This window comes from Ciconia boyciana, chromosome 9 (genome assembly GCF_034638445.1).
Source record: "Ciconia boyciana chromosome 9, ASM3463844v1, whole genome shotgun sequence".
NCBI lineage: Eukaryota > Metazoa > Chordata > Aves > Ciconiiformes > Ciconiidae > Ciconia > Ciconia boyciana.
The window spans coordinates 41,191,731-41,204,483 of NC_132942.1; the positions used below are offsets into that span (position 1 = coordinate 41,191,731).

Sequence of the window (12,753 nt, forward strand, 5' to 3'; positions counted from 1 at the left end):
TTGGGCAAACAGTTCACTGAAGACCATTCAAATTTCCTTGGTGGAAGTTTCTTGGACTAATAGTAATAACTGTTTTGTTGTTGAGGTCAAAGCTCTGAAATGGTACACTTCTCTCGCCCTTTCCTCCCTGAGTGGAAATCTCAGTCTACAAAGTTGTGTTTGCAATATTTGAGGTTTTATAGAAACAAGCTATTTCCTTTTAGAGATAGTAAATAAATTAATAAAATTATCTTGGCAGAGGGCAAGGATGTTGCTGCAGAATTATGCACAGGAAAGCTGACTTGACAATGTAATTGAGCTTGAAAACCAAAACGTAATTGCCAATGGTGGGAGTGAAACCTGCAGCCATTGTGCTGACACAGCCTGAAGGTCTAGCTTGTCTAAAAGGCTGGAATTATTTTAAAGCAGATTTTGATATGAACCTCGAAGGTTGGGGAGGAGTCAGCCTGGTCTAGTATGCAAAGCTGCTTTGTTGGGAGGGTGTATTTTCAGTGAACATATAACTCTCTTGTATAAGCCATCTCTATGTTGATAGGCTGTGTGCTGCATAATTTTCCCTTTAAGCAGTAGCATTGTGGCCATCTTTATGGTCTGAGAATATAAATAAGGTCAAGTAAATAGGCAGAGGAAATCCAGAAAGCCGTCTGATTTTTCCTGCAGCCTGGGAAGCACTTGTGTTGCTTCTCACCTTCAGATGTGCATCACTAGCTGCTGTCTGGGTAAGTAGCTGCTTTTTTTTTCCAAAATTGCATCACCTAGAGGCACATCTGCATGGTCTCGTGTGTTGTGTTGTGTGAGCCTCTGCCCGGTCTCTTGAAGCAGTAGCAGGGAGGGCATGTACCTATGTTTCTTTGCCCGTGCGTGAGCCCTGTATCAGAGAATACAGAGGAAATATGTGAGTGTGTCTTGTTGAGGGCTGGATCATCCAGTTGGAACAGAAAATACTATTGGAGGACTAAGGCGGTGGTTTAGTTTTCCAAAAAAAACTGTGAGAGAGAAGAGAAGTGCATGATGCATTAGTGTCTGATAAACAAGGCTTCTCTGGAAACACATCTCTTTGGAGTCGCATGCATCATGATCCCTGGGGGCTATTGCAATTCCTTGGAATTCTCCAGCCTTTTAGGAGCCGCCCTGGTAAAAGGGTTTGGCAGTTTCACAGCGCCTGATTGTAGGGTTGCTCTTTGTTCTGCTTTTCAAAGTGTGTATGTTGAGATGATGGTAATGACACCTTTCATAAGCAGGTGCCCATGCTTCACTTTAGGCAGTCTTATTTAGCTATCTTGAAAAATAACTTGCTAGGCTAATAAATGTTGTATTGAAACAAAAAGTTTGCTAGTTGGTATGCCAGTTTCATACCACTTCATTCTTTGTGAGTGCAATGCCTTTATGATTTTAGCTAAATATTTAATTCATTTATTTTTTTTTAACCCAAAGAGAAAGTGTCCCATTAAATACTTTGTTGTATGCTTTTGCATAGTAAGGGAGCTTATGAAGGTAATTTAGGTTCTAACTGGTGCTCTGTGTCCTCTCCATTATGCATTTACCAGTCAACTGACACTTTTCTCAAATATTTACTCTGATATTTCACTGCAGTTGCCCTCTCCTTCTCCATTCCCTCACCATCTCCCTTCCATGGAGGTATTGCACATATTTCTCCATTTAAATAGCAACACTCCCATCCAGTACAAACAGTCAGTCAGTCATTAAACAATGAGGAAGGCCAACAGTGGAGAAGGTTATGGGTGGGGCCAGGAGTTTGCAGAAGACTTCCTGCTGAGAAGAAGAAAAGGACACTTTCCGTTAGTGTCAGGGTGTCATTCTGTAATGCTGAGAGAGATACAAAATGAAGAGGAAATCACTGCTGCAGACACGAGAGCTGGATCTCACTTAAAATTATGTAGAACCATCCAAATTATTGTTGAAGGTAAGACATGTGAAACAAAACACGCACTTTAACCATTTTTTCCCATCTCCTCCTGTAGCAGAAGGTGATTCCAAGTGGCTGTGACTCATCCTCAGGAGGTCCCTGGGTTTTTTTGCCTAATAACAGTGAGAGTTTAGTGAGACTATCATTAACAGAATATCTATGGCTTTTCTGAAGGCTCTGCTACATGTCCTTTCTCTTATTGAAGGTACAGCAGAGAGCTGTATTAATATTTTGCTGGGAACTCAAGACCCACTTATCTTTTCTCCAAAAAAGATGAGAATAGAGCATTCCCTGTTGGGAATTCAGAAGCGTAGTTGGGTTACTGCACTCCCTGTCCTGTACTTGTTCATGAGATTGAGATTGGATGTGGCATCCTGGGAACTGCAGGGTTAAAAGTGCATTAAAAAGAAAAGGAAAAAATTGTTAATGGAATCCATTTGACTATTATAGTGTCTAAGAGTTTGATGGCTCTGCAGGTAAAAGGCATGGACATGATAAGTAGTGCTGGAGAATGCTTGTTTAAACGAAGAACAAGAACTTAATATATAGCATATTTATGTTATGTTTAGTTTTGCAACAATTTAATTTCTACATTTTGTAAATAAATTGTAGTAAGAAATGAGCTGGGTTGTGCATTAAGAAGGTGGTGAGAACTGTCAGGATTGCGGAGTCCATGAGACAAATTATGTATTTCTAATGGAACATGGGATCCTGGATAGCTCAGCTTCTTACCAATTCAGTATTTTATACTTGGATCACCTTTCAGGTTAGACTTCATGCACATGGGTGACAGAGGTGAATGTATTACTTCCCTTGCAGCTGCCTTCAGCCTTTTCAGTTTGTAAAACCCTAAAATTTTCCATGGGAGGTGCAGATCCTTGCACAGCGGATGTGACCCTGCTGATAACAAATATAGCTTCCTTCTTCACCTTTTGTTGACCTACTAGAGAGAATGAACGACAGGCCTTTGGAGATCTGTAAACCAGCAGTAAAAAACACTGTAAGTGCAAGGACAATATGCAGTAGAAACGTCCTGTTTCAATTACCTAAACCAGTTCTGAAAAACAACTGAACAGAGATCTCCTGTTTGTAGTACATGTCAGTTTGGCCACATTTCCAGTTATTTAACAGACTGATTATTTTCCAGGTGCCAACTTTGTATTTGAAATCAGCTGATGATCTTTTACTTCCAGCTCTCAGGGCTGCCCCTGGTTAAAGTAGTCATTAAAGGGTGGCATTTTAGTATGGCATACATTGTGTCTGGCTTGGTCTGAAACCCCTACACCCAACCCTTTCTCCTCTCTCTGGCTTATCAGCATTTGATACATTTCATGGCATGTGACAGGGCTGATTTATTGAAAGAGAATTGAAAATAGAGAGCAGCCTTGACTCAAGAACAGTTTGTGGATGCAGTTTTGTTTTCTGTCACATCATCGTTGCTATGGTGACTTAGTAAAGATCTGTTTAGCAGTCACTAGATGTTTCATGTTCTGGGCAAAAGTTAGGGATTTTCCAATATTCCTCAAACAGTTGTTCTACAGAAGTATGTTTGTGTATAGCCTTCTGCAATAAGTCCCTGCTGCTCTTGTTACTTATTGCTGCTTCTGTGAGAAGGTGTGTACCTGGTGTATTTTGGCTTGTGATGTCTCTTCCTTCCTGAAGTAATTTCAAGGAAGGTGCATAAACAACCTACCTGTCTCGTCAAGGTTATCGACTACTTCCTCCCCAGGAGGGATGTCATGGAGTGCAGTGATAAATGCAAAGGGATGGAGAACATGAACCCTGCTAAGGAATGGTCCTTCTTATGAATCGGTTATGCAGTTTTGGGGGAGGAGGAGGATGTGTTTGGAGCTGATTCACATGGTTGGAGTCAGGAAGTCTGAGCTCCTTTCCCACATCTCTCAGGCTTCTCATGTCACCGAAGGCATGATCAAGAGCATGATGCAGCTACAACCTTAACTGAGATTTTCTTCTTCTAGGTTGATAAGTGGGGGATAGTAATTCTTCTCTTCATCGTTTATTGGGAGGGGTCAAAGGCTGCAGTGCACGGTTGCAGAACTGCTGCTCCGAGCAGAGGTGCTCTACCTGGCAGGCGAGTCGGGCCAGTGTCTGTGAAAGTCTCGCCGTGTCTGGCAGGTTGGGTCAAACACAGCTCCCTCCCCTTCCTGCTCCCGATCACTGGCCTGGGAGCAGCCTTCCTGCCCGTGGGCAGTGATCTGGCGGATTTGGCCACCATCTGGGTGGCACGCTGTGGTCAGCCTCCAGCTCTGGAGTGGGGCAGGTGCACCTTGCAGCATGTTCTCATCCCTGTTAGCAGAGGTTTGAAAGCAGGAGACAAGGTTTCTTATGTAGGCTTGACCTCAGAGAGAGCTTTTTGGACACCAGCACCGCAACCGATTAAGCGTTCGGAGCTACTGGAAGTCCCAGTGGAGTTCCCTTTGTCATGCTAAGCTAGCCAGAGAGAAGGGGTTGATTTCTTATGGGCTACTTAGGCAGGATCATCTGGATGATGGGCATCTTCAGAAAGTCTTTAAGATAGGTCCCTTATTTTAATCCCAGAAATTCAAATAGTTCTGCTGGTAAAATAAACTGAACACTCATAAGTGCTCCTTCAGCTGGGTTTGACAGTAAAAGAGAAAGATCTCCTCATTTAAAAAAAAATTTCTATATGCATTCCAGCTAACATAATTAATAAACTTTTCCTGCTTATTTGACTCTCCTGTCATGGTACATATTCCATAATATGACCTTATTTTCCCTTCTTCTTAATGATGAACTTCTGTTCTGTGCTTTAAACTTATTTCAGAGCTGAATTAATTTGAAGTTCTTTCCTCTGCTGGTGCCTGCTGCACCGATTTTGCAGATTTTTGTAGCGCATATGTCTTAATGTTGAGACGAGCTTTTTCTTGCCAGCTCCTTGATGAACAGTTTTGGCCTGTCTATTTTCTATAGCTCCACAGAACTGATACTTCAGCCCCACTGCAGATTGGAAGGTTGTTTTTCTGCACGGTCTGGGGTAATCTGTTTCTTACGGACAGCTCTTACATTTTTATCGGTTTTGTAAGGTTAATTAATGCAACAGCCTCCGGTCCCAGTTGTCTTAAATATTTAGAGGAGAGAAAGAGATTTATGCACATTTTTGCTGCAAAGCTAGATTTGGTTGAATTTCTGTTGAATTTCTGAGTTAGATTCCCAGCTGGTATAAATCAGTGAAGTTCCACTGAAGTCTTTTGGATGATCAGCTCAACTGAGGATCTGGCCTTTCTTAATTAAATTGTGTCACTTACTGAAGTTGAGCTACTTTGCACTGGGCATATGACAGTTGCTGCTGTGTTTTTGCGTAGAGAAATATGGGATTTATTTCCACTATCTCTTATCTCTGTGTAGCTGTAAAGAAAGACAGGTGTGTGTGTGTGTACATTTATACACACACAGAGAGGGATGTTTATACACACAGTCACCCACAGACATATAAATGTGGCAGGAAAACCCCTCTCTTTTTTTCCTGTAATTAATTATGCACTCGTACATTCTAGGCTTCAGCTGACATGGATGGGTAGAGCCTCACTGAAGATTTGGGCCACTGTGTCCAAATTTGTTTCCATGTGTCAAAAAGCTCCAAAACCAACCAAACAAAACCCCACCAAGCATTGCTACCAAACTTGGAGACGCTTGGGGGACAAAGCAGCTCCAGGCAGAAATAATTTAGATTCGCCCCACTGAGAGGTCTCTTCCCCACGGGTCCCTGGATTAAGCACCCTTTTCACCCAATGTAGTCCTACTCCTGATGCACAGAGCAAGTGAGATCTCTTCTTATGGTCCAACACATGAAACCTCCTGCTTGTCGGGAGGAGTGGGAAGGGAATGGTGATGATGGGCAGGCCAGGGGTCTGGGAATTGTGATGGATTAGATGAGAATGTTGTTCCAAGGAAGCTCAGAAATTCCTTTGTGCAGCTTTGGGGCAGAGTTGGGTGTCTCCCTGCTGTTAGTCTTTCTGTCTGTTTTCTTATCACGTTAATCTCCGTCAGATTAACATTGACTTTAAACTCTTTCAAGTCGTCATGACAAGTGAGCATGGCAGTAAATTCTTCCATATCAAGAGTGAGACAAATTGTACTGCCCTGCATATTATGGAGTAGTGCTACTAATTGCTTAACTTGATAAATGTCTTCTGATAGGTTATATAGTTAATGAACAAAGATGTTAATTGCTCTTATCTGAAATAGCTACATTTGCAGGGGTGTTTTCTGGAGCCACAGGTGTCTTCTAACAGAGATTTATTTAAAATCATCCATTGTTTTCAGCAGTTTCAGAGTCCATTACCCTTTAGTGTGCCAACTGAATAGTCTCCACCCCCGTCAAAGTTTTGAGAGCAATCAACTCTTCCTACATGTTGTTCAGCAGGACTGAATCTTGTTTGCGTATGGAAAACTTATGTGTAATACAGTATGTTCATCATTCTGGGCTGCAGCAGCATGGCTCATTCTTAAGAGCAGCCAAGACAGAAATAAGCACCTGACAGTGGAAGAGCAAGGATCTGGAATAGCCCTGTTTCCCCCCGCCATCTGGAGTATTTAATTGGGAAAATCATTCTTCATTGTTGTTGTGTTGGTGGGAGTTGTCAGTCTAAATATGTTTTAATGCAAATAACCATCTCTATTTGTAGAATTCATCTTTTCTAGATGCTTTCTTTGGAAAATACGCAGCTGAAGATTTAGTACATTATTATATGAGTAAGTGCATACAAGCCTCATATTAACAATGGACGTCATGTTTATTCTTTCCCTTTTAGAATTTCCCATGGAAACAAGTGGGCAGATTTTTGCATTATTGAGTAGTCTGCTGCTACTGACTTTTCCCAGAAACGCTAAGAGAAAACTAGCCCTGCGTGTAAGCTTACATGTTCTTCCAGTTTTGGGAGCACTGGGTTCCCCTAAGATTTGATTTATAGTAGGTTTTGGTGTGTGGCTATTCTGGTACAAAGTTGTTTCAAAGCTGTACGATTAATAAATCTTTATGGAACTGAAAAAAGACAAAGTTCTCACTGAGGTTAAGACATACCTGATTTCCCAATGGAGAAGTTGCATGTTTCGTTAGGAGGCTAAAGGCTAATGTGAAGAGAAAAATGTTTCCTTGACTTAGGGTTTTTGTTTGTTGTAATAAATTTCATTTTCCTTTATGAGTCTCTTACAGTTTTTTAGAACATGTTTAACAGCAAACAGCCAGAAGTTAAAACTGTAACTGTAAATCTGTAAGTTGACGTATGTAGGTTCTCTGGCCAAAGTTTCCTAAGTCAGGATTAATTTTGTAGAGTGAATGGGAAAAGTGCATTATCTTGCTTCATTTGATAGATTTCAGACTTTGCCAAGAAATATAAATCTCCTTTCAAAAATGACAGCTATAAAAGTAAGAATTATTATTTTCTTAAATAAAGGCATTTTCAATTGAACTTGATGTATTACTGCTCAAAGATGCTGTGGCTTTAGACTGTCTCGTACCAATAGTTAGACTGAAATATTCAGGTCCTCACTGCTCACTCCCTTCCCTATGATATGCTGCCCCCTGAGTTATGTTAACATAGTACTTTGTTTCACATTAGAAATCAGGCCGAAGGAGCTAAAAAGTAATATGGTAAAGGCTGGGTGGGTTCCCTGATCTGCCTGGCACTACAGCCAGACAAATATTTTATGGGCAGAGGCAAAGTGGGCGGATGGAGGTGGGAATGCTGCTTAAGACTAGTATTGATGCCACGTGCTTCGTGGTGACCCACTGAGGATCGGTGTCATTTTAGGTATTTTCAAATCTCTGAATCCACGTTTGTGGTCTTGCGTGTTGTTCTAATTTGAATTTCCCATGAAGTGACCTGGGGGCGAGGATGCAGCTTCTGGGGGTGTGTGCAAGCAAGACCAGCTGGAACATGAGAACATGCAACACTTGCACTGCTTAGTTATCGACCACAATGATTCACCGCGATCAACGTTCACACACCTGAATGTCAAAATAGCCAGTGTTTTAAGAGGAACCAGTGACTCAGGCTGTGGTTTTACCTCAGGCCATTTCCTGATAAACGGCTCAACTGTGCTTGGTCTTGTGAAAAGACAACCGGGGAACACCGCTCTGTCCTTGCATCTGTGTGTGTGCAGGGATTAGGGAAAGCACAGCTTCATGTGGGGCTGACCATCACCTCATTAGTGCCATGGTCTCTCTCTGAGGAGCACCATAGCCTCGTGAGGTCTGGGAAGCCTCCAGTCTGAGGACAACTCTGTTTCAGTGCTTCTTCAGAGCATCTCTGCACAGCCCTAATGGGGGGGAGTGTGGTCTTCAGTGTTTGACAGCATCTACAAGCACAATTTCAAGGAGCTCTACACAGCGATAAATCACTTCGCTGTAGACTCTTTAGATTGCAAAACAGAGGTGAAGCTGCCTATAGCTGGTCTTTTCAGAACTGAAAATATTTCACTTCCTAGAACATGGTGTTCTTAATGGAAATGGAAGCAATGCATATAACACTGCTTATAGGGATTAAAGTAGATTTGGGCTATTCAGTTTTTGAATAAGATAGCAAACAATTGTTGTAAAGGTACAGTGTGTGAGGTATGGCTGGACAGAAAGTATGGAAGTGGGATCATATGAGTGCTATATAAACTACCACATTGGCATAACGCTTTCATTTGGAGACCATCTGTGTAATTCCATACTATGGTTTAGGTAGTCTTCCCATCCTTTGCAGACTGCAGAACTCTGTGTTCCTCCATTCTCCTTAACAAAAAGGACTGACCTATGAGAAGAAATTATGCCTGAGATGAAATCACTTGTGTATGGCTACAGAGCTGTGATTGAACCAGATCAGTTACCTTTAATGCTGTCTAAATGGACGATTTAAGGTATAGAAGAGGCTTCTCTTGGGAACAGATTCTGTGAGAATTCTTCAGATCCTTTTTGAAGTTAATGGAGGGTGTTAAGGGCAGTCAGCACCTTCTTAAGAGAGAAATTTAAATTGCTTTGATTCATTTCATTTTATATTTGCGTCGGCCGGTTCTGGATTTCTCCCTTCTCCAGTTTTTCAGAGCATGTTTTTGATAACTTTGCCTCCTGAGCATACTAGATTTTATGCTGGTTGTTTTCATATTTTTCCCTGAGTGTTGTAATGCTGATTACCAAAGGATCTTGGGCCTTTGGCTTCCTGTGAGAACGAGATAATTACTCTCCAGTAAGCAACGTATGACGTACAGTATCAGCGTTAAGCCACTGGGATTCCAGTCACTAGTGTAGAACAATATTGTGGGTAAATGAATAAGCAGAAGTTTATCATACTTCCTGCATAACAAGGTTTTTGTTAAAGAGACAGTGAAAATTGTTTTAAGCGAGCTCTAGTGTAAAATGAACGCTGCCGCAACAAATGTTACTGAAAAATAAATTCAAGTTCAATTCCCTGACTTGCTGGGTTTTTCTTGCTGAAAAGGCAATGGACTTTTTGTAGCAGCACAGGTGGATGACAGGGCCATCATTGCATTTTGGCAGATGACGTTTATGGCCTTATGAACATGTATGAAGTGTATAACTTCAAAGCATGATTTCCAGATGCACCACCTACTTAACTTACGGAAGAAAGTTGTCCCAATAAGAAGTAGAGACGTTCCAAATGCAATTTGCTTATTTCACACTCGCCCCCAGGAATCCTGTGTTGTGATTTTAAGAGTTGACCCTGAAATAGATGTGGTTTCTCCCTTGCCTTCTTTATTTCAAGACTGTCAGTTAAAAATAACTTATGTTTTGGGCACAGTGGGAGTAAGTTTGAGAAGTTTAAGCTATATGTAAACCAGTAATAGTGAGAAAATAATTCATAAACGTAATGAATTGTATTCTCTTGCAAGACATGGCTAACCCAAGGGTTTATCCGCGTGGTGGGATTAATCAGCATTTTTGTATGAAAGTAGTTTCTCTGCCATAGCAGTACTGATCAGTTTGCTTACGCTATAGCAAAGTGAAATAAATGACATCTTTGAGGACCTCTGTTAAATACTCAAATTACTTAAACAATACGAAGGCTTGCATAAAGTATGGTGTATGTACACATACTAGATAGATACACAGCTATATCTCCATGTATTTACTTACGTTTAGGACATAATTTTACGTGTGCTTGCATATATACATTTATGTTTCAGCTTATCTCGGAGATAATTGTACTTCTGTAATGCCTAAGAATTATGGGGATACTAATAAGAAGTTTCATGTTTAACTTTGTTTCCTTGCTACTGTCAATTTATGTTGTACATGTAATTGCAAAGCACAGTTACTTATTTATGTTTTAATTGTGACTTTCATTTAAACTGTGCATCAGCAGCCTGTGCAGGAAACCAGTACTTATGTATAGGCTGAGATGAGCAGGTTGATTGCTCTGCTTTTGCTTGAGTTTAAACATTGAGGGCTGAATCTTTGGAGGCCCAACAACCACTGTCAAATGTAGCAGTCTAGATTTTGATGATGTGCTTGATCAACCTTGCAGCCAGGGAGAAGAACAAGAATGGTGGAATAAAACTACCTTAATATTGTACACTGCCGTTCTGCATGTATGAATGAGATGCTTCTTTGTGTATTGCTAGCACGTGCATGGCCAGACCCCTTCATAGCTCAGTTCAACTTGAGATTAGGTTCCATTGATTTTGGGTCCAAAACAAATACATTTTGAAATTTTTGTATTTTGGGTACCTAAGTCTGGCCTGGTTTTGTTTTTATGTGGGTCGTCTTAACACTTGAACAAGTTGGATGGAGGTGGCTGGATGGGTCTCTCTGTTGAATGGCCTGTATAGGAATTTGGCTTTCCAATTAGATATTTTGCGGATATTTTCAACATCAAGACTAATTTTGATAGTGCTGTTCTTACTTCGAAATTGTGAAACTTCTGATGACTAAGTAAACTTTTTTTTTTTCCCTCTCCTTTGTTTTCTTGCAGCCAACTGGGTACATGGAAAACTCCATTTCCTACAGTGCTATTGAAGATGTTCAACTGCTCTCCTGGGAGAATGCCCCTAAGTACTGTTTACAGCTCACAATCCCAGGGGGTACTGTCTTACTGCAGGTACAGTAAACACAGAAGTACAATTTTCTTTCTCTCTTAGTATGAATCTCCTTTAACTTCTGTTTGCTATGCATTAAATCTTAATTAGATGGACTCAGAAAAGGCAGAGAACTCAGTGCTGTCAAATTATCTAATCACTAGAAAATTTGCTCAGGGTGATAGCTCTGAAACTCTTCACATTGTTTGACAGTCAGGATGGAAATTTTGGGCCACAGTGATTAAATCTTCTTGCTGATTTTGTGCATCAAAATAGTGCTCTGTGGAAAGGCACATGATGCAGGCATGGAACAATTGTATTTTTACATATTGTCCTATTCCTGCATGAAACAGGTTAAAAATTTCATCCTTCAATTCATGTAGGAAACCCATAACTTGCCCTGGAACTGACAGGTATCTTTTAAAAAAAAGTTATTCCATCCTCACTGGAAGATTTCAGTATATTTGTATGGATATCTACATATGGTAGTTCTCTAAGTGTTGTTTTCAAACAGAAGACACTGCGTTTACGTTATTCCAGATTTCTTCGTCCACTTGTGACTCCTTAGGTCATTGTAAGTTTTAGTGACGGAAAAGCACTTCACAGCACTGAGCTTTGGAACTACTTTAGAGTCGGAAAAGAAAAACAACTGAAAACCCAGCTCCTTGGCCCCCAAAGAACTTTGAACAGTCATAACTTGAAGAAGACTGAATTGGCTCCAACTTAACTCTTACCATAGTTCTCAACATTGTTTCAAAGACAATTTGTTACCTGTTACCCTTTGGGAATTTACTTTTTCAGTTGAATATACAACCATGACTGTTGTGTATATGCATTTCTGGCAAGTAGGACTGCAAACAGACTGGATGAACAATTTCTGCAGAAAATGTGAAGAAAACATCAGTTTAAATAGTGGATAAATCTTGAAAAATTAAAAAGGGTATTTTTTCTTAAAAAAGTATGAACAACCTCAAAGGATTGATCATAATAGAGCTTGTGTGTTTGGGTGTGTACACACACACACTTTAACTGTATGTCTTTTGCACAAAATGTAGTCCAATAGATAAAAAGATGGAAACATACTGAGTGATACCCTAATGACTGTGATGACCATGTCTGCTGGATTATTTGTCTGTGAGAATCATGGTATGCAGTGCACTGATCCATGGTGCACAGTCCAGCATTTAGAATAGAATAGAATAGACTATTTCAGTTGGAAGGGACCTACAATGATCATCTAGTCCAACTGCCTGACCAGTTCGGGGCTGACCAAAAGTTAAAGCATGTTGTTAAGGACACTGTCCAAATGCCTTTTAAACACTGACAGACTTGGGGTATTGACCTCCTCCCTAGGAAGCCTGTTCCAGTGTTTGGCCACCCTCTTGGTAAAGGAATGCTTCCTAATGTCCAGTCTAAACCTCCCCTGGTGCAGCTTCGAACCATTCCTACGTGTCCTGTCACTGGATACCAGGGAGAAGAGATCAGCACCTCCCTCTCCACTTCCCCTCCTCAGGAAGCTGTAGAGAGCAATGAGGTCATCCCTCAATCTCCTTTTCTCCAAACTAGAAAAACCCAAAGTCCTTAGCCTCTCCTCATAGGGCATTCCTTCCAGAAGGAATTTCATTATTTCTTGGTGGTGAATTGTTTGCTGAAGCCTCTGCAGGTCCACAAAGTATGTGGCACCATCTGTATCCAGGGAGAGTTTAGTCAAAGCTCTTCTGAAATGGCTCTACCTGCAGATCATAGGAAAAATAACCCAGGTGGTA

The 12,753-nt window shown here is 40.9% G+C and overlaps 1 protein-coding gene across 4 annotated transcripts in view; it reads left to right on the forward strand.

Moving 5' to 3' along the window:
- CMIP (c-Maf inducing protein) overlaps positions 1–12,753 on the forward strand; it is a 139,953-nt gene that overhangs the window by 62,763 nt on the left and 64,437 nt on the right. For all 4 annotated transcript variants that reach the window (XM_072872847.1, XM_072872848.1, XM_072872850.1 and 1 more), the window contains exon 2: positions 10,885–11,010. In XM_072872847.1, coding sequence (XP_072728948.1) covers positions 10,885–11,010 — 126 coding nt within the window. The remainder of the gene's footprint in view (positions 1–10,884; positions 11,011–12,753) is intronic.